The sequence below is a fragment of the Myotis daubentonii genome, chromosome 14 (genome assembly GCF_963259705.1).
Source record: "Myotis daubentonii chromosome 14, mMyoDau2.1, whole genome shotgun sequence".
Classification (NCBI taxonomy): Eukaryota; Metazoa; Chordata; class Mammalia; order Chiroptera; family Vespertilionidae; genus Myotis; species Myotis daubentonii.
Window position 1 is genome coordinate 33,643,561 of NC_081853.1, and position 27,154 is coordinate 33,670,714.

At 39.7% G+C, this 27,154-nt stretch overlaps 1 protein-coding gene across 8 annotated transcripts in view; it reads right to left on the minus strand.

Moving 5' to 3' along the window:
• Window positions 1-494: 494 nt before the first annotated feature.
• DNAJC13 (DnaJ heat shock protein family (Hsp40) member C13) overlaps window positions 495-27,154 on the minus strand; it is a 121,034-nt gene continuing 94,374 nt past the window's right edge. For 6 of the 8 annotated variants that reach the window (XM_059663949.1, XM_059663947.1, XM_059663950.1 and 3 more), the window contains 15 exons: window positions 26,968-27,081; window positions 25,577-25,693; window positions 24,070-24,247; window positions 21,056-21,147; window positions 18,964-19,063; window positions 17,730-17,804; window positions 17,412-17,524; window positions 13,977-14,146; window positions 13,562-13,604; window positions 13,034-13,207; window positions 10,893-11,072; window positions 10,467-10,607; window positions 8,899-9,042; window positions 6,212-6,311; window positions 495-1,326 (listed from right to left, as the gene is read on the minus strand). In XM_059663949.1, coding sequence (XP_059519932.1) covers window positions 1,220-1,326; window positions 6,212-6,311; window positions 8,899-9,042; window positions 10,467-10,607; window positions 10,893-11,072; window positions 13,034-13,207; window positions 13,562-13,604; window positions 13,977-14,146; window positions 17,412-17,524; window positions 17,730-17,804; window positions 18,964-19,063; window positions 21,056-21,147; window positions 24,070-24,247; window positions 25,577-25,693; window positions 26,968-27,081 — 1,848 coding nt within the window. In that variant the 3' untranslated portion in view covers window positions 495-1,219. Of the gene's footprint in view, window positions 1,327-2,221; window positions 2,331-6,211; window positions 6,312-8,898; window positions 9,043-10,466; window positions 10,608-10,892; window positions 11,073-13,033; window positions 13,208-13,561; window positions 13,605-13,976; window positions 14,147-16,490; window positions 16,552-17,411; window positions 17,525-17,729; window positions 17,805-18,963; window positions 19,064-21,055; window positions 21,148-24,069; window positions 24,248-25,576; window positions 25,694-26,967; window positions 27,082-27,154 lie in introns of those variants that run through there. The other 2 variants (XR_009448546.1, XM_059663951.1) reach the window with 2 other exon arrangements.

Genomic DNA, 27,154 nt, shown 5'->3' on the forward strand with positions numbered 1-27,154 from the left:
TCTCCAGCCCAGCTCTTTTCACACACTGACTGTGGAACAAACGGGTTCTTGCTTTCAAAGGCAACCTGGAAGTCTGGGTATTTCCTCATTCTTTAAGAAGCATTTGTATATATTTTACATGTTTATGTGTTCTTGTAGTTTTGATCACATTAGAAGATCTACATGCTGAAATTGGTGTCATTTAAAACAGCCTCTCACACTTTAAATTCTCTCCTCTTAAAAATATTGGAATTAATGTCTTTCACACACATTATTTATTAACAGCCTGACCCATTCCTGAATACTGTATGGAAAATAAATGAGACGCTGTCTATTCCTGTAAAGTTAGTTATGGCTAAAACATTAATGGAATTAGAAATGATCAGTATGTCACTGTGGCTGTATGAGGAGCTGTGAACGTGAGGTAAAGTCTGTTTTCCACCACTGCTAATTCTGTCTCAGAAATGAAGATATATGAGGCAATCCAAGAGAAAAATTAAACTAGAACAAATATATCTCATTAACAAAGCAGTCAATTCCCTTTATTTTAAAATTTTATGTACACATATGAATGATCTGTATAATGTACATTCAATATAGAAAGCTTTATATATTTGATAATGTATAGAACATTTCACAATTACACTAATCTCTTACCGAACATCTTGACATCTGTTTTTAAATTTTTTGCTCAAGCTCCTTTCTCATTCAATTTGGAGCCAGCTGTACATACGACGTGGACTGTGAGTCTCGGGAGGGGACCAGTGAACAGATGCAGGGACAAGCCCTAATAGTGTTCGACCATGAGAGGACAGCCATGTGGACTCGATTCAGGAGAGGAAAATGCCCTTTTCCAGGAACGAGTGACTTAGCCCAGTTTTTGTAGACTGTAGTGCAACCCCACAGTCACACTAATTCAAAAAAAACATTATAAAAATTAGGAAGATTTTGTCTTTTTGATTCACAGTCTTGTAAACAGATATAAAGGAGCAATGTGCTTACAGACATCAAGAAAGAAATTCCTGTGTACCCACTTAGGTTGGTCCACAGAGTGCTTTCTTATAGTATGACACAACTGGAATCACTGACTTTTCCTAAATAAAAATATTTTCATAGAAAAAGGAATAACACTGTCATGAAATCAGGAGGAAGGCAGTAAGAGTTTGCTTCAACGTGTCAGCTGGAGGAATGTGGACTGGGCACCGACTGGCCTTTCAGCGTAATGTCTCTCACGAGGATTTCAAGTCTGATAGCCAAGGTCGCCTGCCTCATGGTCTACGGGAGGCGGCAGGTTAGACATGACTGACGAGGATGTGCCTGCGGTAAGGTAGCCAGCAACTCCAGGTCCTGCAAGAGAGAAAGGAAAACACACACCTTCTAGAGAGCACAGTCACGTGGAAACAGGGGCCTTTGTAAAATGTCAGAACCCCATCACAAGAAGCTGATGACCTAAGAGAATTACCTCCAGGTACAACTAAGCCTTAACAAATAGCTACAAAAGCCATGCGAATGCTGCTGCCTTTACTATGTGACAAAGTTAAAAATGATTCCGAAATTTCTGCTGGACAATAACACTGCTGTGGAAATATGGAAAAATTTCCCTCCTCACATCTGGGAAGTTGTTTTTCAAAAAAAATCCTGGGCACTGAAGGATAGCTATGTCAAATATTAAAAAAAGGGAGAGTGTGACAAACAGGAAAGAAACTCAGTCCATCCAAAACTCACACTTGATGAAATTCCCAACAAAACACTTCTATCCATCAAAGTTAACCTATTTTCATTTGGTGAAAAAAAAAAAAAAGCTATTATAACAAGCAACACCAAATGAACAAGGGTTGCTCCACCAAGGTCTAAGAAAAGGCAGGCTCGGGACATGTCTGAGGTCAAAACAAGAGTGCTCTGGGGAATCTCACGAGTTTAGTTCATGGTCTGCCTGGACTCTCAGGGTCTCTGCTGCATGAAAATGCTCTCCCGCCAGCCTTCATCAGGATGTGTCCTGGAAGCATGGAGGACTGTAGGCCCTCTACTTTCTCTTAAACATGGCAGACATTTAATCACACCTGACTCTGCACAAACTGTACAGAGTACTTTACTTACAAGAAACACTGTAGCATAATATGAAAAGTAAGCAACACTTTAAGCGGAAATTGTAGGAAACAAGGCAAACAGATAGGGAACATTGAAGGGTCAGGACAAGAAAGGCAGTGGAAGGTGGCATGCATTTAGCAAAATGGTTCTCTACCTGCGTCAGAGAGCTACACAGAAGTTAGCAAGCTGCCTGGCAGAGCGGATCTAAAGCCCGCTCCTGAGGTGAAGGGGGCTGCTGCCAGTTAGAAGGGAAGGAGAGACACCTGAGGGGAAAAAAGAAATATAAGCAGCAAGGGAAGTTGTGAGGAAGTGCAAACAGCAGAGCAGTTCGATGGGGATTAAAGCATAACAGGGACAGATGCAGGAAAAGGGGCCCAATTCAGACCACCTTGCTTTTCATCCTTACAAGCATTTGTACCGCTGAGCCGACACTATATCTTGCATGTGGCTACTGGGCCAGAGACAACAGCCTGGGGAAGCTGTGACATGCCACGCTGACACCTAGGTCCTCAAAACCTTCCACTCAGAAATCTTAGAATTTCCCCTTTTACGCCCAGCGGACCTGCCTACCAACCCCTGCCTTCCACCAACCAGGACACGGGCCTCCCACGGCCTGCTCAGGAGAAAGACCTCACAGGTGGTGCAGAATGACAGCACACTGCCCACCACAGCCCATCACCCTATCGCTCTTGGAACCTTAGGCAACAGTGAGATTACCAGGAAACTAGCAAACAGGTCTCACCAAAGATGTCACCCTTAGGAATAAAACCCTCCAAATGGGTATAAATCCTGAGCACCTCTGATTGTGGGCTCAACTTGGTTCCCATCAAACAAGTAGATCATGAGACCAAATCATGACTGGTACGTACAGAAAATGGACTAAGGCTGCGGTCCTCAAGCTGTGGGCTGAGGCACCGGGCAAATGCACAGGGCACTGCTGCAGAATTTTAATCTGAGATACAGAGGCATCTGCTGGACACCATACAAACAGCTTGCAAGGTGTTGGACATAACTACTTAATAAACTTAACTATTAGCTTTTTTTTTTTTTGGTCTTAGGGAATAGATGGAAAAAATGTGAAATGAGAAAGTTTGGGAACCTCTGGGCTAAAATCTAAATTGTGAATGATGGTCTTGAAGGATTATCCAGCATACTCTAGCCCTATCACCTGCCTCGTTAGGAAGACAAATTAATTCCAGAATATTCTGTAAATGAAGGCTGAGACGCTCTCTCCCTCACACCCTGGCCTCCGTGAGGAAGTGTCTGGTGTCCAGGCGCTAGGAGTCACAGTCTGGCCACGCGGATGGGACCGTGCAGAGTGCTCTCCAGCGAAAGGCAGGAGGAAAGAGGAGGGGCTGCCAGAAACTCAGCAGCTGGCAACAGTGTGCAAGGCTGTCAGACTTAAAAAGAATGAGAAAAGGTGGAGACTTAAAGACTTCCACAAAAGGGAATTGCTCATGACGGAGCAGTGGAAGGAACATGAGCTTTGGTGACAACGAACACAGGCTTCTCAGCAGGGAAAACACAAAAAGGAGGCTCTGCCGTAGCAGCACTGTCTTTCAATGAATTGACATGGACCTCAGGGGTCCTTCCTGATAATGCTCATACTTCCTGACATTGCCAACATCCTGTCTTGGACAGGAGTTTAAAAAAAGCAAAAGGTAATAAAAACCTACTCTGTAAAGAACTAATGGACTGGTTTGAGGAGAGGCCCAAGAATTGTACCCTCTGTCCCTTTAATGACCTTAGGAAGACAAGTTAACTGTCCCACATGCCTCTAATTAAATATGCACGAATAAAGCTTTTTCCTGTCCAATTCTAGCTCTTACATGTTGACATGCCCGCAGGCTGCAGCGGTGGCCCTCAGAATGGTCATGGTGACACCAGGCTTTTCCAGGCTGAGGTTTAGGCCGTCTCCCCATGACTGGCTCTGTGTAAAACCTGCTGCCCCTTGAGCAGTCTAACAACTTCAAAGAAGTTTGTAAACAGCAGCCTTTCTTCGACCCTAACCCTCCCTTCACTCCCTGCAACTCATAGCTGCTGCTCACACCTCATTTCAGAAGCCACACTGGGATCAAGTCAAAGGAGAGGCAGAGACAGGAATCCTTACTCCCTATTCTTTTTCTATAGATATTAGGGGGTTTGTATGAGGGTGAGGACCAAAATGGTTTCTAAAGGAAGTCTAGGTCTCTGAAGATAAACCCCTATCTCTCTGTGTCAGTAGCAAAGATCATTTGCAGTCTTTTATCCCATCCAGTCAAATCAATGAATGCGAACTAGAATGGAGAACAGAAAGAATGAAAAGAGGCCCCCCTGCAAGGAAGCTTACAATCTACACCTTACTATTTTTAGGCCCAATTTTAAACAAGTTTACACTTAGCGAGAATAAGTCCGAGTTTCCAATCATAACATCCCATATACAAAGTAATGACTGCAACGCCACCAAAATGAGTCTGTACTTTTGGAAAAAGAGTCTAAAGAGGTAAAGTTCTTGATGTTCCTAACTAGGAGCTATGGCTCTACCCCCAGTTTGAAGGAGATGTGGAACAGAGCATGGCCATATTCCAGGGACTTCTCTCCATAGAAAGCAGAGGACAGAGATAGAAAACCTGTGGCACTCTGTTGCTCAATGTGCAGCCAAAGCACCATGTTTGCAAATCGTAGGCTCTGCTTGTGAATTCTAGTGGTTTAATATTAAAGTGGTCACAGTGGGGAGGGGAAGAAGTTGTATCACAGCCGAGTCTAAAATCAAAACCAAGCAAAACTTCCTCCCAAGTCCGCATTTATGAATACTCAAGATTCAGTCTGCATGATGTATAATCTCCTATACTAGCAATCAGGATGATTAAAACAATTACACTAGTGTGAGAAACACTAGATAATAATCTTTTTTTTATCAATTTGCCCACATGATCTCTGATTAGAGGAGGACTCAGTGCTGACATTTTTAAAATATACTGTTGAACCTTGAGAAGTGAGAGGTTAGGAGTACCGACTTTTCTCACGGTTAAAAATCTAAGTACACCTATACCTGTCCCTCCTCATACACAGACCCCAACCTTGACATTGGGCCTTGAACAACATGGGTTTGAGCTTCCAGGATCAAATGAAAACAATCCACGTATAACTGGACCTGCACAGTTCAAACCCACATTGTTCAAGAGTCAACTACAACTTCAGGCAGACAGCAAGAACCACCTCATATTCTTAAGGTTAATTTCAATTGAAAACTTTTATACCAGACTATATTTCATTTTCAGCATATACCAATACAGTGCTGGGACTTCCTTTTTAAACAAAAGCCAGTGTGAAAATGAGTATGGTAAAATTATTTTGCTATTAATATGTCAAATGGACAAATGTCCTGAAGTTCAAAACTGTATTACCTTTTGATCCCTAATCAGTAAACATCCTTCCCTGAGATATTCCCTCCCCTGAGAGGACTATCCAGAAATATTTAGTAAAAGTAAAGATAAATCACTAGAAACGTAGAAGAAAAATATTTCACGTGTAAGTGTACATATTTGAAACCTCAACTTATTTTGACAGGATGAAAGGATGATACCATGTTTCTGATACTGTTAGTTCTGATTAGATATTTTTCCATAATTTATAATCTATAAAAGCTTAATATGCAAACTGTCCCCACGGGAGATCGATCACGTGCGCTGACCACGAGGGGGCGGTGCGGAACAAAGGAAGGCCCTGTCCGGCAGCTGGCAGTCAGGGGAGACCCTGTCCAGCAGCCAGCAGCCGGGGAAGGGAGGCTCCGGCCAGCAGCCAGAAGGCCCCAAACGGCCCTGATCGCTGGCCAGGCCTAGGGACCCTACCTGTGCACAAATTTCATGCATTGGGCCTCTAGTGTTTAATATAAACATTTTAAAATAGCCATGCTCCAAATGTAACCTATGACACCAATAATTACTTTGATTAAAATTGAGCAGAGTACACGATCCAGTCAGCACACAGCGGGTCACATGCTGTCCAGAGCTGAAACCCAAGGTTGCTGCATGCTCACAGCACCTCCAGCACAGGTTGAGCTTAGTAAAGCCTCCAAATGTTATTTGTGGTCTAGTTAGGGCAAAAGGAAGGTCCAAGTGGCTTCTGCCATGTGTCTTAGGGTAACCAATTAGGTGGGATTTACCTGTGAGGTATCCTGCTGTTTGTGAGTCAGAAATAAATAAATCATGTTTCTGGTCTTTGAAGGCACTCCAGACTGATGACCGAGACAGGATTTCATTCACCTAGGGAAGGAAAGAAAAATCTTTCAATATAAATAAAGGGCTGGATATTGAAAGACAGAACTAAAGAGAAAAGTAAACTTCCAAGAGAAAAGGAAGAAGGCCAGCTGAGGTAAGATCAAAGACGGACTAAAACCTAGCATCCCCCAAACACTCTGTGCCTGGCACCTCTCATTAAACCGGACACAAAGACGCCTTCCCTCTCGGACTCTATGATTTGAACCTGCAAACTACTGATCTGTATGTAATTTGGCAGGAAGATTTTCTTGTTATGGTAACAACTGTCTGATAGTGTGGTATGAGCTCATGAAGGACTCCTGAGGAAGGAACATGGGGAGAAGATGCTACAAACTTGAGCTAAAACTCACAACAGTCTTTCAAATTGCAGGTTGTGACCTATTAGAAGTTTATGAAATCAATTAAGAGGATTGTGATCCACACACTTCAGAAAATAAAATAGGTCCATATAGAAAGCATCAGAGTATCACATGTAAATGGATAAATACTGTTTTGTGACTTATACACACACACACACACCCCGCTATACATATAAAAGCCTAAGCAACCGTTTGTTCAACCTCTACACCGGTAGCCATGACACGCATTGATCACCAGTGGGCAGACACACTCAACGCACAGGCATGAAAACATGGAACAGACTGATTAATCTCAGAGAAAGGAGAGCAAGAAGGGATTAACCAAAGATCTTATATGCATACCAGAGACCCGGTGCACAGATTCTTGCACCAGTGGGGTCCCTGAGCCTGGCTTGTGGGGATCAGGCTGAAAACAGCAGTCTGACATCCCCTGAGGGGTCCCAGATTGCGAGAGGGAACAGGCCAGGCCGAGGTGCCCTACTGGTGCGCGAATCTGCACTTGGCCTCTAGTGTAAGTATAGATAACGTGTGTAAATGTCTACTGATGTAAGATGAAAGAAGTATTTCTTTCTGTGTGACAGATTTTTTTAAAAGTTTAGGATATTCCAATTTGGAGATTATCTTTTTCATATCAATGTCCACATCAAATATTTACTGAGCACTTTGCATGTGGCACCAGTGGACACAAGATGAGAAAGACAGCCTGTCTCTGAAATGCTTACAGTCTAGCAGGAGAGACAGCACCAGATAATGTCATGGTAAGCATAAAGCAGAGCTACCCATGGGGCCATATGTGAGTCCAAGAGATTCCTTTTCCACCTTGGAGAGAAGCAATAGTGCAAGTGATTGATTGTGAAGGTGGTGGAGGAGCTCCTACTTTGGAAACTATCCTACTTCTCTTCTTCCCTTGGAGTGGAAGGTGGTTGTCAGGGTTACTCTGCTAATTTCATCAACAGGAGTCCTGAGACAGGCCAGGGGAAGACAACTGCCTGCATGTGGCACACAGGAGTGGCTGTGCTTGACATTCAGAGCACCCACAGGCAAGCCTGCCCCTCGCCCCAAATACTTTACATAAACTTATAGTTAATGACTACAGCAACACATGCTCTCTCTCCATTAACATCATTTTAAATTGTTCAAATGATGATATTGGTAGAATTGACAATGGCATAAAAATGTTTCTTTAGTTGGAACACACAAACAGCAAATAGGTTCCTTAAAGGAAAGCTCTAAGTCAATTTAAACCTATAAAAAATATTGGTAGGTAAAAACAATCCAAATGTCCATCAACAGATGAACGGATAAACGAATTATGGCATATATACACAATGGACGATTACTCAGTCTGAAAAAGGAAAGCACTGATACACGCTACAACATGGATGAACCTCAAGAACATATACTAGTGGTAAGTGACAGGAGCCAGACACCAAAGGTCACACAGATTCCACTTACATGAAATAACTGAAACAGAACTCATAGAAAACAGAATGGGGCTCCCAGAGGCTGGCAGGAGGGAGAAATGAGGAGTCACTGCTTAATGGGAACACACCAATTAATTGTTCACTTTAAAATGGTTAATTTCATGTTACCTAAATTTTACCTCAACTTAAAAAAAAAGAGAGAGAGAGAATTAGTAGATAGGGCTATGCAGTAACACTGAATAAGGAACTCCTCAGAAGCAAGTTAACCAATGAAACCAAAGAGGAAAATTAAATTATTGAACGGGCTTGAAATCAGCATATGCATGAAGTATATCTATGTAATAACAAAAAAAGAAAACCAACACTTTTTATGTGCTAATAAAGAAAGAAGATGAAACTAAAATGATGCTCTGTATCTTTTATTTGGCATTATGGGATGTTTCATGAATGTGATTATCACTATCCAATAACAACTCCTAGAACTCAAAGTTAAACTTCATCAGTACTAAATACTCATTAGTCTTCAAAGAATTAAAGCATTTTTCTTCCTGAAATGGACAACATGCTGTTACTACGTAGAAAAAGAATCTTCCTGGGCGACTACAGGAGTGTCTGTCTGGTTTGTGTTTTTTCACTAGTTAGGAGAGAGCCATGTGAGTCCATCCTTGGTCTTCTGATCGGCTTGTAACAGCCAACAGAACCACCCCTGTGAGTGGAACTCGAGCCAAGACCTGGGCTTTTAGAAGGCCTTGCTGTAACTGGCAGATCAGTCACCCTGTGCAGTCTCACCTGTTCTCCATGCTGCAGGCTTCGAGTCATGGCCTTGAGGGCTTTAACAATCTGAGCCTTAGTGGCTGCTGGACTGTCCAGATTTTCGAGGCCAATGCCTTCAAGTAATTTCAAGAGGTATGGGACCAAATCTGCTTTCAGGGCCTAAAAGACAATATAATATTAAGTATACATATAGGCTGAAAAAAAGTAAACCATCCACTGAAGAAATAATTTCACCCCCGGGGCCATACCTGCAGCATGTTAATGCCAGGTGAAGAGTTTTTAAGTATTTAATGATAATGGCATTCTTATTCAGTAAGATTTTAATCCAGACCATCAACTACTCTAAATAACATTATTTTATTTAATCTTCCCATAATGACATAGGCACAATTATTTTTACTGATGGGAAACAGTCAGTGCACGGAGGCTGAAACATGCATATGGTCACAGAGCCAGCAGTGACTGAATCTAGAGTTCTATGTACAAAGGCAAAGCTGAAGCTTTCATCCTTCCACTGGGCTGCCTCCTCCACTGACACTACACTAACAGGCAACAATGTCTGAAGTATCTTAATATTTTTTTCTTAAAACATCAACCTTTGCAGTCATCATACATTTCCTATCAGCCTAATAAAAGTTAAATAACACTATGGTTTCACAAACTTTTCGATGCCCATTCCAAAACTCAAAGGTTAGAGGTGGAAGTAATTAACATTAGTTAGTACACCTTTTTGCCATTATTATTCTAGTAACAACCCTGTGAGGTAGTCATAACTTTATTTTACAGATGCAGAATCTGAGCATGGTGAGGTTAAGTATCATGCCTGAGGTCACAGAGCCATCAAGTGGTAGAACTAACTCATGTCCTTTCCAGAACAAACCCTCCAAGCCAATTGTAACCGAGATGAATCCAGTACATCTAACTTGCCTAAATGAAGGTGGGTGGGGAGGAAGAGGAGATTTGAGAGGAAAGGGTGCTGGGAAAATAGGAAGACCACATAAAAAAGATGCAGGGCCTTGTATTCAGGCTAAGGATGTCAGATGCCACTTGGTCACCTGGCAAATATTGAGAAATTGTTAAAAGATTTTATGATAAAGAGTGACCCAGTTATATTAAGAGTTATATTTTAGGACGATCACTGTCACAATGCTTTTTAATTTCAGTATCTGTCTACATTGATACCCAACAAGTCTCATTTTCATTAAGTGGGTAGTCTATTTGAAAAGAACAAAATCTTGGCAAACAAAAGAAACAAAGGAATGAATAAACAGAATTAAAATTTTCCAAAAAGGACACAGCAAATTTTACAAAACAAGCTAAGGATAAATGCTTAGTAGACAACCCAAACTTTAAATTTAAACATTGGTAAGATGTTTGGCAGCTGCCACACCGTGTCTGTGTATACATATATACTTGTGCCTATGTATGTGCGTGTATAAAATATGAAATCATACATGTGCAATCCACAAGTTACCTCTCTAAAAAACCTCAATCAGGGACACCAAGCAGTGCTGCTAAGTAAAAACTTGTGTGTCTGGTATGTTTGCTTTCCTAAAATAGTGCTGAATCTAGAAGTCACTTACTTGTGCTACTAATTCACTCTGCTCCTTCTGAAACATTCGATTAATTGCTTCACAGGCTAGACCAACAATATCCGGTCGCTTTTTCATTCCATTCATCAGAGGACCAATGGTCTCTAAAGATGCCATGGCTCGAACACACAGCTAAATGCCCAAAAAGAGATGGTTATAATACTTTATACTGCACAGTAAATGCCATAAAAATAAAAGACATGAAAAATCTACATTCAGTTCAACCTTAATAATGAACTGAATCAAATTCAGTCTTCTATTAACTATATCATTAAACCAGCTTAAGAACTGCTACAATACCATGTAACTCAGATGCAGAAAGGCACACAGTTAGAAAGGGATTCATACCACACTGGACATTAGGAAGAGGGAGCATAAACTCTAGAACTATAATCTACTAAACGGATTCTTCAATACCTCGTTTTCAGACAGGGCATGGATAACCCGCATGGCACTCTTAGGAATGGCGTTGTTCCTGTGATTCATTGCCTGGATGACTTTGGGAAGATGGCCCAATGGTGGGACTTGATCAGCCAGCTGAGGCTGTGCATTGAAGAGACATACTGTAGCCATTGTCAAAGTTTCCAGAGTTTCCCCCTGGAATGTATAAAACAAACAAACTATAAAATATTGACACAGTTCTAAACATCCTTCACAATTATTTGGTGCTCAAAACTAGGGATCCACAAATTCTATGTACTGATACTTGAAAACTGATTCACAAATCTTATAAGAACAAACTTCCCTATCTTGATAAAAGGCATAAACTCAAAGGACTTTAAGAATGTCATAGCTCCCAGCCAGTGTGGCTCAGTAATTGAGCATAGACCCAAGTACTGAGAGGTCACTGGTTTGACTCCCTGTCAGGGCACATGCCTGGGTTGCAGACTCAGTCCCCGAGAGGGGGCATGCAGGAGGCAGCCGACTGATATTTCTCAGAGATGTTTCTATCTTTCTATCCCTCCCCCTTCCTCTCTCTAAAAATTTATTTAAAAGTATTTTTTAAAAATAAAAAGAACGTGTTATCACCTGGCCGGAGTGATTCAGTGGTTGAGCATCAACCAATGAACCAGGAGGTCATGGTTCGATTCCCAGTCAGGGCATGTGCCTGGGTTGCAGGCTCAGTCCCCAGGGCAGGGTGTACAGGAGGCAGCCAAATCAATGATTCTTTATCATCACTGATGTTTCTATTTCTCTCTCCCTCTCCCTGCCTCTCTGAAATCAATAAAAAAATATATATATTTTAAAAAGTGGTATCTTAATCTTAGCCTTTCACTGGGCAAGGTCACAACTCATTGCTACTGCAGGTGTTAAGAGACCATCTTTCAAAAGGTAGTACTAGAAAATTTTAGATACTGTTATAGAAATGTCAGTATCAGAGATTAGTTTCAGGAAAATGAAGCCTAGTGAAGTGTTTTCCCCAGCTCTACTAAAAATCCTACTACTTAACATGTCAGGTTGCCATAATGCACTTTCTATTGTGCAAAATGGATCATAAAGACATATTATAACATGCCATTATATATAAATATATATATCCATAACATAACACACCATAAATAAACATGGAGATTGGGATGTGCCAAAAAGAAAAGTGACATAGGAGAAAATTGTAGTGTGCTTTTTCCCTTTCCAAGTTTCTATTTTGAAGATTTAAACAAGCTATTATGTAGTAACAATCCCAGTAAAGAGAAAACATGACTCTGGAAAGAGACATATGTAAATATTTCTATACTAAGATAAGTTTTGCTAAACTAATAATTGTAACTAATAATTTCTAAGTACTCGACATATGTCAGGCATTATGCAAACACCACCACATATATCAAAACCCATTAAAACCTCAGCCTTCGTGGATGGAGCTGTGATCATACAAAAAATGAGGCAACAGAGGCTGTCATGAGGTATTACTCAAGGTCACAGAGCTTAGTAAGTGACAGAGCTCAAACTGGAGTTCAGGACCATCTAACGAGACAACTCAGGCTCTTAATAACCTCTCTCTATAGCCAGCTTCTAACAACAATTATGTACGTACCTCAATTATTTTCAGTCTTTACAAATAACAGAACCTTACAGATTATCAGGATTTCTAACTCACCAAACCAAGACCCAGGCTCCTTTCTCACAGGCAGAGTTCACCCATGTAGTGACTACTCTTTTGTCAAGTTCTGTAACTAGGTCGTCCCTGCCATATATGCAAAGCTGAGTAAAGAACGTGGTCTAGCAGAGCACTTCAAGTTTCTACACTGAACAGTTAAGTTTCTCCTTAAAACTATAGTCATTGGTAATGGGATGGCAGAAACCTTCTTTCCCAGCTCCTCCAATGGTCAGAAAGAGCATCTTCTCAGCACAGACACCTACAACTGTGGTTCAAAAATAACCATCTTACCAAGACATTTCACTTTAGAACATGCTGAAAAAAAGATGGGCATATTTGAATTTAAATGTGGCTGCTATACTGAAAGAGGCAGCTAATTCTTAATACAGTCGGTGAGGAGCGTGATGTAACAGAAACACTATCAGTGTATTTAGCAAACTATTTGATGACTGAAGCTTACATGAGGATTGTTCTTCTCCAGGAGCTCAGTTAATTTTTCTAGTAGTGCAATAAGAAATTCTCTAGGTTTTCTTAGAACCCAAGCTGGTTGTGCAATAAAGATTCTCAAGAAAACTCCTCCAACAGCAAGTTCACCCTCTGCTTCTCCAAACACCACAGTAAAATCTTCAGGCAACTTGAAATAGAGAAAGAACTAGAGTCAAGTCCTTAGTCATCATTAGTTGTACATTACACAATACATCCAAACTCTATTAAAGACATCATTATGAAATTAAGTAGTTCTTAGTCATTAATATAATCAAATCATAAGTTTTATTGTCTCTTAATAAAATTCAGAAAAGATGGTTTGATTAGCTACTTAACTTTAAAAGTGAGTATTCTTTAGGCTTAAAATCTTATTTGCCAGGGAAAGATCTTAATGACAAAGTTATCTAAGAGGTTGGCATTAAACTCAACAGAGATTTTAAAATATAACAACAAAAAATACAGTAAAATGCAAAATTCCTTTCTCTGATGAAAGTATATTTACCTTCCAGTTTATATCCGGGTTGTCTCGCTGATTTTTAAAGTGCCTTGTAGGGGGGAAAAGGGGAGATATTTAACTTCAGTCATAGGATACTTTCATTAGCCTTTAGAGCAGTGGTTCTCAACCTTCTGGCCCTTTAAATACAGTTCCTCATGTTGTGACCCAACCATAAAATTATTTTCGTTGCTACTTCATAACTGTAATGTTGCTACAGTTATGAATCATAATGTAAATATCTGATATGCAGGATGGTCTTAGGCGACCCCTGTGAAAGGGTTGACCACCAAAGGGGTCGCGACCCACAGGTTGAGAACGCTGCTTTAGAGTAAGTCTCAGAGAGCTGACAATGGGGAAGACATATGCCCTTCCCGGTGATTTTACCTCAAGGCCAAAGGTTATGAGCCATATCTTTACTTACTCTAGCATCATTTCTCTAACTGTTGTGGACACTTTATCTCTGGAACTATCATTCCAAATTAACTCCGGATTTTCATGAGTTCCTTCAAAAATATGGACAGCAGCTTCGGGGCTGTCTCTCATGGCATCCATGAAAACGCTTGGCAGAAATTTCATTAATGTAAGTCGAACCTATATGTGGAGGTTTGAGAAAAACAAAATACCCTATTGGAAACATCTCAGTATTTCATTTGTTTTATATCTCTCTAAGATAGACTATTGCTGTAATTTGTGTTATGGCTGATAGGAGCCGTAACTATTATCCAAAAGTCCTAAAGTGGGTCAACAGGTAAATCTTGGTTTATGCAAAGGTAACTTTAACAAGCCTCACTATGACCTGCTCCTACTTACCTATCTAGTTTCATTTCCACACACTGCCTCAAATTTAAGAAACTAAGAAATTCAGTATCCCTGGTGAACAAAGTTCCCAGACCACACACCCTTCCCCTCAGAACCATGCCCTGCACCTGCCGTTCCTTCTGCCCAGAACACCCTTAGCTGGCCTGTCCCTCCCAACTCTACTCCATGCTCCCCACCCTCAAAATTAAATTTTTCTCATGCTTTGTGGCCTATGTGTATTTTTAGTGCATTTACTTTGCTATACCATGTTTTATATTATACTGTGACTTTTTTGATAAAGGATTTTAAAAGCAGCTTTAAAGAACACACATCCACACAAACTGAAAATTAATGTGAGGCATAATAAGTACAAAAGCAAAATAAAAGTTGGGAAGATAAGTTTCTTCCCTCAGTCTTCACATTGTTCTGTCTCCTTCCTGTCATTCAAGTCTGTGCTCAAATCTTGGCTTCTGGAAACTCCCCCAGTCCAGGTGTTTCACTCACTGTATTCAACAGCCCCTAACACATACTAGCAGATACTCAAAAAAATGTACCTGAATGAATCAGACTAATATGAAGTCAGTACACAAAGGAAACATTAAAAGCTCTGTACAATTTTTAGTGAGAGACTACAAATTTGTCTCTGAACCTCCTAGCAGCTAATGAACTAAAGAAAACAATGTCAGTTACATGACAAAAATGTACAAAATAGGAAGAATGTCACTTTTCTTGATAATGACAGAATTCAAATAAGAAGTGATCACTCACTGGTGTGTATACACTATCAGAATTTAAATAAAAATATTTTTAAATAACGCAAATCCTTTCTTTGATCATACGCCTTCAAGTTACTGTCTATGGCTGCTTTCCTGTTATAAAGGCAGAGTTTAGTATTTGCAGAAATCATATGACCCACAAAGGATAACATATTTACTATATGGCCCTTTAGAAAAAAAAGTTTACTAGCCTCTTCCCTACCTTACACCATGTGCAAAGATTCACTCAAATGGATCTAAGACATAAAGACAAGATCTAAAACTATTAAAATCTTAGGAGAAAACATAGGCAGGGATTTTTGTAACTTTGGATTAGGCAATGATTTCTTAGATATAACATCAAAAGCACAAGCTACAGGAACAACAAAAAAGATAGTTTCAACTTCAGAAGACACCATAAAAAAATGGAAAGACATCCACAGAATGGAAGAAAATATTTGCAAATCCTATCATTTGGTAAGAAATTGGTATCCAGACTAAATAAAAAACAATTACAACTCAAAAGTAAAAAGACAAATAACTCAATTTAAAAAATGAGCAAAAAATGTGAACAGATAATTCTCAAAAAATATATATATATACACACACATATACATATACATATACATATACATACAAATGGCCAATAGGCATCACTAGCCCCCATTTCACCCCACTAGAGTGGCTATAATAAAAAAAGACACATAACAAGTATCAGAGAAGATGTGGAGAAATTACAACTCTCACACCCTGCTGGTGGGAATGTAAAATGGTGCAGCCACTTTGGAAAATAGTCTGACCGCTGCTTGAAAGGCTAAACTAGTATTACCATATGATTCAGAAATTCCACTCTGAGAAATAAAAATACCTATCCACACAAAAACATGTCAACTAATGTTCACAGAAGCATTATTCAGAGGAGCTAAAAAGTAGAAACAATCCACATGTCCATCAATTGATTGACAATGGAAAAACAAAATGTGGTGTATGTACATAATGGAATTATTTGGCAATAAAAAGGAATGAAGTACAGATACTTGCTGCAACATGGATGAACCTTATGCTAAATGACAGAAACCAGTCACAAAGGACCACATATTGTATGATCCCATTTATATGAAATGCCAAGAATAGACAAATCTATGGAGGCAGAAAGTAGGTTAGTGGTTACCAGGTTCTGGGAAGAGGGGGGATGGGAGTGACCGCTAAGGGAATGTTGCCCCACCCACGGGTTGATGAAGGTGTTTCAACATCGATTGTGACTGCCCAATCTATAAATATAATAAAATCATTGAATTGTACACTTTATATGTGAGAATTGTGTGGTATGTCAATTATATCACAATAAGCTGTTACAAAAAAGGGAAAAAAAGTTTACTGACCCCAGTTCTAGAATCTCTTGCTGCAAATCACTCAACTAAGGAGCTGACACTTGTATTTTTCCTATATAGAAAATTTAAGTATAAATATATTCATCTCGATAAAATTTGTTCCTCATGTATTTCAAAGGTCAAAAAAATTACTGAAGAGTTCAATGTCAAGAGCAGTACATATTTAAATACCTAAAACATTATTTAAAACATTAATATTATAATTATGTGCTACCCAACTCTAGCTTTAAGAAAACTCAATATTAAATATCAATATTCACACAGAATATTCACATAGGCCCTTTCTATAGGCATCCTATATAGTCTCCCTCATCTCATCAACCCTGCTGATGACAGACTATTAATCTTATTCCCAAAGAACTGTTTCAGGTCTTGTGAGAGTCTCAACACCTAGATTGTGAGATCAGGAAGAAAATAATAACTGAATACAGCTTGTTTTACTGATATAATATCAGACTCTGGAAGTGGGGACTCAGGAGCCTTTAGCTGATGGTGCTCCCACGTCTCTCCTGCTTGGTGGATGGGCAGACCTGCCTCAGTGAGCACTATGTCTTAACGAGCTAATAACAGAAAGAGACTTTACTCAGCTGTGTCTGGATGGATTCCATTTAGAGGTATCCTCTGTCATAACCTAAAGATACTTTTGTTCTTTCTTTAAGGGAGATAAGCAATTTATCACTGTAATCCAAACTCTGTCTTAAAACTGCTCAACTTCAGTGCAGGCTTCCCTGAGTATAATTTTTCTCAAACTAGTAATTATAGGAACAATTTCAGGTATGTCAATCTTCCCACTTCCACATCATCATTTCCTTATCCTCACCTTCTTGGACTTTGGTAAACTTCATGAAATCAGTATCAAAGTGACAGAATTTTGATAATTAATTTCTTCCTAAGAACCTATTTTGTGCTCACCTTTGGACCTATTAGTTTATCTGCTGTCATTTTAGCAAAAAGTTCCGCTGTTTGGGCTCGAACCTGTGGATGTGTTGAATTGCAGAACATATCTAGTAAATAAATCAAAGCTCCTATGAAGGAAAAAGAGAATGAGTATTTATACTAGTCATAAAAAAATATAACTTTTTAAATCAGTAGAATTCATTTTCAACCTTATTTTAACTCAATGCAATTGATATTTTTTAAAACCACAAGCCTTCTAAACCATTCTTCTAGTTTATAAACTATGCAAAGTGTCATCAGTATTGAGCATGACTGGATGAGAAAGCACATTACCTTTTGCCATTGCTTCTTTAATTATTTTTGTACTTGATGTCAAAGCATAAAGAGTTTCTAGAACAAGCTGGCGACCTGCAAACGAAAAGACGTTTCAAGAAATTCATCACCAGTAAGCTTACATTTACTGGGTATCAATTCGGTGCCTGGCACTGAACCAGGTGCTCTAATAGAGTATCACACTTAGATCTTCACAATAACCAGTGAGACAGACATTATCATGGCTTATTATGAACGAGGAAGCTGAGGCCAGGTTTAACCAGCCCATGGTTTCACATTCAGTAAGTGGGATAGCTCTATTTTGTATAGAGGTTGATTTGACTCCAAAGTGCATATTCATAACCAATATGCTTGTCTTCCTACCCCACTGTTCACAGCATAAACAAAATTTCTCACATCCTGACACCTGAGGACACTCTGATCAGGCATCTAAGATTTTACCGGGTACTATTATCTCAGAGAAATGAGCAGAAAGCAGCAGTTGCAAGACACTATTTCAATCTAAGACCTAACAGCATCCTTCTGGACAGTCTGCACCTCCCACTCCTTGTCATGGAATTATACTGGGCGACTGGCCTTGACTCTTCTACAGCCAATGACAGACAGGTGACCAAAGTAAACAGTTGGCAAAGATGATGGAGGCTGCCTCGTATTAGGCTGAGACTAAAACAACAAAGGTTGATTATCTGGAGTGGGCTATGTTACCATGTAGGAGAACAATGCTAATTAGTATGTTCTATATTAAAAAATATCAGCTTGGCGTATTCTTTAAAAATTGATCTCATTTTGTTGGCAACAGCCTCTATCAGCATTAAATCAGTAAAGAACAAATAATGAAGAATTCAACTCCAGGCTGAACACAGAGTAATTTTTATCTTAAGCACTTTTTCTATCACCCAAAACCAATTATGCTTGTAAATAAACCATGGGATATTAGCCAATCCTCAATTACTCATGGGTAGCTTATACTTAGCAACCTGTTAATTTCCTTTGCTTGGAACTCTCTCACATCCAACTTTCAACTTTTGACATGGGAAATACAAAACAATTTTACTAATGTAATGGAAAACCATAACTAGGAAGACAAATCTAACATAAAGAATACCACTTAAAATATTCCGAAACTAAATATGGACATTGCCACATCAGAGGCTTTATGTCATCTGTGTAACTGCGCCCCTCCATGGGTTGGCCGTGCTGTGGTTTCTAAAATACCACTTGTAAATATACGTACTTGATGGTAATGAATGTAGAAGAGCCAATAAATTGGACAAAACCATTGATTCAGCAATATTGTTGACACAATCTTGGTTCGATGTCACTATATTCACAACCTGTAAATTAATCAACAGGATATTAATTATTTTTTGGAAATAATTTCTGACCTAAATCAAATTAACTCAATTTAGGCAGACCTACATAAATTAAAGGCTTCACAAAAGTGAGAAAAATGTTTGGAGGACAAAATCTTCAATATTTAGAGAATAGTTTAATTTTAAAGATTGGTTTTATTATTTGCTCTTTTGAGAAAGAGTAAAAATGCTAATGCTCATATCTATATTATGTACATTAGCTTCCTACTAATTTAGAGGTAAGAATTAAGTATAATGACCTAACAAATATTTTAGCACCAATTCACAATCTTGAGGCTTATAAGAAGCCTTCAGTCCCACACACTCTGGAACTATGGTGAGTGCAGTTTTCCAGTTGTAGACTTGGGTTGGGAAGTGTTGAGAAGATGATGATTCTCCCCACTGGGATTGTGCTTTTATTTATTTATTTTTTTAATATATTTTATTGATTTTTTACAGAGAGGAAAGGAGAGAGATAGAGAGTTAGAAACATCGATGAGAGAGAAACATCGATCAGCTGCCTCCTGCACATCTCCCACTGGGGATGTGCCCGCAACCCAGGTACATGCCCTTGACCGGAATCGAACCTGGGACCTTTCAGTCCACAGGCCGATGCTCTATCCACGGTTTCGGCGGACTGTGCTTTTAGAGGGAGAAAGTAAATGTCTTCAGGGCCCAGCATAAGAGACTGTCTAACTTTCCATTCTAGAGAAATGGGGCATATTTTTCTTTTGAAGAGGATGACTTCTCAAGCCTAGCTTTTATGGCAGACATTTGAAGATTAATGTCACTTAATTTGAACCATGTGGTCAGTACTTCAACGCAATGTAGCATAGATTTAATAATGTTTATTTATAATGTTACAGAGTACTTAAAGGAATTAAGTTCAGAAGCATGCATTTCAATTAAAAGAACATGCTTGTTGCCCTAGCTGGTTTGGCTCAGTGGACAGAGCATCAGCCTACAGACGGAAGGGTCCCAGGTCAAGGGAATATGACCAGGTTTGGGCTCGATCCCCAGTTGGGGGCATGCAGGAAGCAGCTGATGAATGTTTCTATCTTTCTCTCTCCCTTCCTCTCTGAGGTCAATAAAAATATATATTTTAAAGTGTTTAAAAAGAAAAGAAAATGCTAGTTAATAAGCTTTTAACCCATTACTGCAGGGCTGAATTTGGTGTTCGTCATTTCTCTGGAACACAAACCTAGTGTGTAGCCAGCAAGAGTCCCTGATCTCAAATGTCTCTAGGAAGATCAGAGTAACCCTGACACTTTTTCTTGGATTCTAAACATCTGAGTAAAGTCAATTTTTAACCCACACTACATGACAATATATAATGCATTTCAATGCATAGCAGACAATGACTACCGAGTATGATCTTGAAAATGTTATGACTGTGTAACATTTGCTCTTCAAAATGAGTAAATTAATTCAAACTTTAAAAAACATCCACACTGAGCATTATGCTAAGTGAAATAAGCCAGTCAGAGAAAGATAAATACCACATGATCTCATTCATTTGTGGATTATAGAGAACAACATAGACTGATGAAAAGGGACAGACCCAAAGACTGAGAAACAGCAATCAGGCTATCAATCCCCAGAAGGAAAGTAGGGGAGGGCGGGGGTAAGGGGAAGAGATCAACAGAAGGACTTGTATACATGTATATAAGCCAAACCAATGGACATGGACAACGGGGGGATGGGAGCATGAGTTTGTGTGTGGGGGGGAGGTTGGGGGTTCATGGGGGGGATGAGGACACATTTGTAATACCTTAATAATAAATAAAAAAAAGATTAAAAACAAACAAACAAACAAAAAAAACATCCACACTTGACTTAAAGGCAAAATGGAAAATAAAAAACTACACAATAAACATGTAAACTTCCAATTAGCTTCAGATGGCGATTATACAGGGCTCACACCATACATAGTAAGTGGCAGGGAAGGCAACATGCTTTAGTACATTCTTTTACCTCCAAAGCCAATTGCTGCACTTGACCAGCTCCATGGACTCGGAGAAGAGAAAATATTAATTTAAAGTGCCCAATGCATTCACTTTCAGAGCCTAAGGAATAAGAATAAAATGTTATATTTTTTTATTTCTAAGAGGTGTCCTAAATTTCAAAACTTCAGAAAACCAATACACACTATTATTTACTGTCAATTATGGGTCTGATAAGCTTTTCTCAATATTTGTGATATGACGTTGAGTAAAGTATCTCTAAGCTACAGTAAATACTAGGCAAGATTAATCTATTAGAGTTTCTTATGTTCGTCTTGTTTCCATTTCCATCCCCACCTTTAGCCTCAGACTAAAAACAAGAAATTTATCAAATAGAACTCAAAAATAAAAGGTATATGGTGGTAATTATACTCTTTATCTCTTGTCCTTAGAGCTGCTACCCTACCTACCCCAACCTAATTATACTTTGGGAGAGTGTGATATCATTTGGCTTTTAAGACCGAGTTAGAACTCTGCCACCTGAGGACTTACTGCAAACAAACAACTGATATGCATATTACAGGGATAACTGAAAATACGTAAAATTTATTTCCATTCCTACCCTTCTCAAACCCCAATCCCACACACTCACTCCCATTTTGTCAATAAACCAAAAACATTAAACATTAAGGTTTTATTCAGCATGTATTTCCTTTTATTACATGGTATAAAACATATAGTGTAATTTGTAATCTTTTAAGGCCCCATAAGATAATTCACTATGATCCCTCAACTTAAAGGATCTGAAAATATTCTATAAGTAGTTGCTTTTAAATTCATTTGTAAACCACTTCTTAACAGGTAACAATTATTATAAATACATCAACGACACAAAACCATACTTCTAAATTACAAGTGAGCATGTGATCCTGATACATGAACTTTATAGATGCTATCAAAACAGTTTCTGTGCAAGCCCTTCCTCTATTTTTGTAAGTTCCAAATCAACAGCCTGCTTTGCTGCAATTACTTTGTACCTAATACACCACTAATTTCATTCTACTATGCCAAATTACAAACAATAAAAAAATGAAGTTTTCTTCAGAGAATATAACACTGCCTTTAGTAACATCCCAATGTAGACCATGGAAATGACTAAATTCCTAAGAACATTTCATTACTGTTGCTTTATTGGACTAATTTGTTGGCAATAAACAAAAAGTCAGAATTTTAATAGTATCCTATCTAATAAAAGAGAAAAATGGTAATTGGCGTTCGACGATACCCTTTTCATTGGCTAATCAGGGCTATATGCAAATTAACTGCCAACTAAGATTGGCAGTTAACTGCCAACTAAGATTGGCGGTTAATTTGCATATGTAGGCACAATGCAGGGAGGCGAAAGGGAAAGCAGGAAGAAGCCCCCTGCCACTGACAGTGATCGGAAACCCAGGGGGGAGCTAAGAGCTGGGGGGCAGGGCAAAGGCCGGCCCTGGGGCCGCCTTTGCCCTGCCCCCCAGCCATGATCAGAGAATCAGGTGCCTTTGCCGCCCTGGCCAGTGATAGCAGGAAGTAGGGGTGGAGCCAGCGATGGGAGCTGGACACGGTCGAAGCTGGCAGTCCCGGGAGCTAGGGGTCCCTTGCCTGGGCCTAAAGTGGAGCCCACGGTCGCGGGGCCGCTGCAGCTGCGGGTCCCCGCTGCCCGAGCCGGACGCCTAGGCCAGAGGCGTTAGGCCTGGGCAGGGGCCGATCCTGCAACCACGGGGAGCTGGGGGTCCCCTGCCCAGGCCTGACACCTCTGCCGGAGGCCTCAAGCCTGGTCAAGGGGCCGATCCGGTGATTGGTGATCGGAGGGTGATGAGGGTCAACTCCTCTGGCCGAGGCATCAGGCCGGGGCGGGGGGCTGAGCCGGGGATTGGGGGGATATGATGGTCCCCTTGCCCAGGCCTGAAGCCTGGGTCAGAGGCGTCAGGCTTGGGTGGGGGGTGGAGCAAGCGATCAGAGGGAGATGGGGGTCCCCTGCCCAGGCATGATTCCTGGGCCAGAGGCCTCAGGCCTGGGCGGGGGCCAGAGCCAGTGATCGGGGGGAGATGGGGGTCCCCTGTCCAAGCCTGACACCTTTGGCGGAGGCATCAGGCCTGGGCAAGGGGCAGAGCTAGCAATCGGAGGGGTATGGGAGTCCCCTGCCCAGGCATGATTCCTGGGCCAGAGGCATCAGGCCTGGGTTGGGGGCAGAACCAGTGATGGGGGAAAATGAGGGTCCCCTGCCCAGGCCTGACGCCTCTGAGGTGTCAGGCCTGGGCAAGGGGCCGATCCTGCGATTGAAGGGTGATAGGGGTCAACGCCTGAGGGCTCCCAGTATGTGAGAGGGGGCAGACTGGGCTGAGGGACACTCACCACCCCCCCCACATCCAGTGCACGAATTTTGTGCACCGGGCCCCTAGTTATAATATATACTGAAAAGAGCTAAAAAGTATCTGAAAGATAATTATTAAAGGTAACTTAAATTCCATTTGTATTGTTTTAAGTTTTATATCCTATATTTGTTATCAAAGCTAGAATCGGAAGAAGCATTCAGATTTTCACTCATCTATCTCCCCTGGAGTCAGGCAAGAGTGATGTTTTTGGAAATGTCCTCTTAAAGATGCTTAAAAATAAAAATTTTCACATTTTCATTATTTAAAATTTTATACACCAAACACTTCAGTTTTTTAAAACTATGAGTGTCCATATGCATATGAGGCAAAATTACATCACCTAATAAATCTAATTTAAGCATTTACACTGGTATATCAACTTATGTCATCAATTTGAAATTTTACACTATCAAGTTATTCTGCCTTTTCAACTCACTGAGACTCTTATAACCATGGTGCCTTGACCTATCTTTCCAGCCTACTGTTTACAGATTATGGGGTCAAGTACTCTTAAAGTTATGCCACGTATAGCATTATAGCAAAGTAAGTTTCCCTGATAAAACTGAGAACTGGGTTTTTCAGGCCCTCTATTATAAGGATCTAACTGATCAAGGATATAGTCACACACCTGGATTATACTTTATGACATTTCTCAGAGCCTCCAAAGCCATTTCCACTCTTGGCAAGCGGTCTCCGTGTTGTTCTGACTCCACTTTTGCAGCATGTGTGATAGCCATGAATGTGTGGAGGTACTGGGCCTGTGAGCCTATGTAATCCAAGAGACTTGCAGCAAACGCTTTTGGAACCTATGTTGAGTGGAGAAATATTTAAAGACATGTGTGCCTTCAGAAATAATGTATAACAAAGACTCCATAGCAAAAAAACAACCAACGAAACAACAGCAGCAAAACTCAAGCTACTAAAGTGACTGTATATACACATAAATACACCTATGGATTAAAAATGGGGGGAAAGCCCTGACAGGTGTTGCTAAGTGGGTAGAGCATCATCCTGTGCACCAAAGGGTCATGGATTCGATTCCCAGTCAGAGCACAAACCCAGGTTGTGGGTTCAATACCCGGTCGGAACCCATATGGGAGGCAACTGATTGATGTTTCTCTCTGACACTGATGTTTCTCTCCCTCCCTTCCTTTCTCTCTAGAATCAATGAAAAAAAAAAAAAAAAAAAAAAGATGCCCTCGAATGATGACTTAAAAACAAACTGGGGGAGGGGGAAATAAAATTCAGTCACATTATGAAGTGTTTTTCAACATTTTCTGTCCCAATACATTAGAGATCAGATATACTCCCATGAGAACTTTAGTATAACAATGCTGAGATTATAGAATCACTTACCTTTACCAATAAAAGTAATGAATAACATTAGATGTAACTTCTACAATTTGGTTATATTTTAACATTTTAAAATTATATATAGTTAGAATATAAATTCAAAGGACAGTTTTCAAAGGGATCTTAAAAATCACTGAATTCATTCTTATTAACAGCTAAACAATACACATTATAGTTTAGTAAATTCCTTTTATGCTAAGAGCAAAGTCTGAAACAAAAGCTTCACTTCTTTGCTCCTTAAAAATCAATCAATCACCAAATCCTCCTTGTCATCCTCTCCAAAACAAAACAAAAAAACCCTGTAACAAAATATTCCTACACAATCTCTAAGTACTAAGAAGAAAAAGAAGCTCCTCAATTTGCTTCTGGAATTGACAAGCTGATGTGACCCCCATCATTTAAAAAACAACAACAACAACAACAACAAAAAACTTGATCTCCACCTGTATTTTCTTATTTTCGTCTAATAACTGGCCAGAGAAGGATATTCTACACGACGGAGTTGAGTGTGCAAGAGACTGGTAAGTTGAAGGCATATATACATGACAGTAGGAGAGCATTATGCGTAACATAAGGAACAGCTGGGCAAGGAATAACTTATTAATGAATCCACAAAATAAATTCTTCAACATTCAAAATAAAGAGGCTCATACATTATCAATGGTCACCCCATCACATAGCCAGGCTGGTATAAAGCATTTGGCAAAGAAAACGAATTACTTCCATGTACACAGTGTGGTCAAACGAGCAAAAGAATCAGACAAAACTAATAGAGAGCTTACCTCTAGCTGGAAAGTAGGGACTTCATTATATACCCTAACAAAAATCTCGCCTACAATAAGTTCTTTGGCGTGATCGCTATAGACAAATTCGGATCCATAAGTTTTGTCACAATCACCCTTTAAAAAAAGAAAACAGACTGTTAGATGTGCATCAGAATCATTAGTGTCTGGTTTATGAATCTATCCACATATTCAGTTTAATAATATCAGATAAGTAACTTAAAAGAACCACTCTTTTCAAAGGGAAAAAATGTGGTGGGATACAGAGACAGTACCCATGGCAATTATAAGGTTTATTAAGTAGTAATATGGGCTCTGGAATGGATGTAGAATTGTTATTTTCTAGTCAAAGACTAATATTATTACTCCTTTTAAAATTTCAAAAGATCACAGAGGTCAGCCTTAGAGCTAGTGTTCATAAAGCAAGTATGACACTTGGCTCTTCTCACTCCACTCAGCAGGCATTGGGCCTAGTCAGATATAGGGTGACATTTTTACTGGTTTAAAAAATAATATATTAAATGAAGTGCTGGAAAACAAGGTCTCTGAATAAACAGGTTGAGAAATCAAGAAGAGTTTCCATTTAAAGTAAAGTAAAAAGACAAAAAAGAGAAACGGGAGAGCCTGGCCAGGAGGCTCAGTTGGTTGGAATATCATCCTGTAAACCGAAAAGGCTGCAGCTGCAGGTCAGGGCACATGCCTAGGTTGTGGGTTTGATCCCCAGTCAGGGTGTGTATAATAGGCAACAAATCAACTTCTCTCTCTCTCTCTCCTCTTCCCTTTCTCTCTCTCTCTCTCTCTCTCTCTCTCTCTCTCTCTCTCTCTCTCTCTCTCTCTCTCTCTCTCTCTCTCCCCCTTCCTCCCTCCATGCTCTCTAAAAATCCATGGAAAAAAATATCCTTGGGTGAGGATTAACAACAACAAATAAAGTCAAAACCCAATCATCTAGTATATGTATTATCCAGGTTTTCTCCATATTCTTCATCCTACTGGTTGTTTTTTGTTGTTGTATTTAATGGCTTAACCACTTCTCCACTGAAAGGTGTCAGAATAGGAGAAATTATTCAATTTTGATACCAAAAGCAATTTTGATTTACTGGGGAAAAGAGGCTGGAAAGAATAATATAGCATGGCTTCTGGGTGCAAAAACTGGTTAAAATACAAGATAGGTATATATTAGTGGTGACAAAAACAACAATAAATCTCAATGTATTATTAAATACAATAGTAAGTATTCTTAAATGCGCCAAGTATTAGGTGGCAAAAAGATATATATAGGTTTAATTAACACCAAATGGAGAAATGGGCTTCTGCTTTGTCAATGCTAAGTTACATTTCCAGAGATTCCATCAGAGTAAGTTACCCAAGAAACTTTTCAAAGAGTAACTTACTTTTTTAATCATGTTGTCTTGTTGGGATTCAAGAAATTCAAGTAGCTCTGCCCTTGTAGAATTGTTCCATATCAAATAGGGGTTCTCTGTGTTGCTGTTAAGCATCTTCAAAATCTAGGAAACAGAGTAAATTTTCTAACATTTAGAAAAAAAAAAATGAAGTTATCGTTTACTAAAATTATCTATT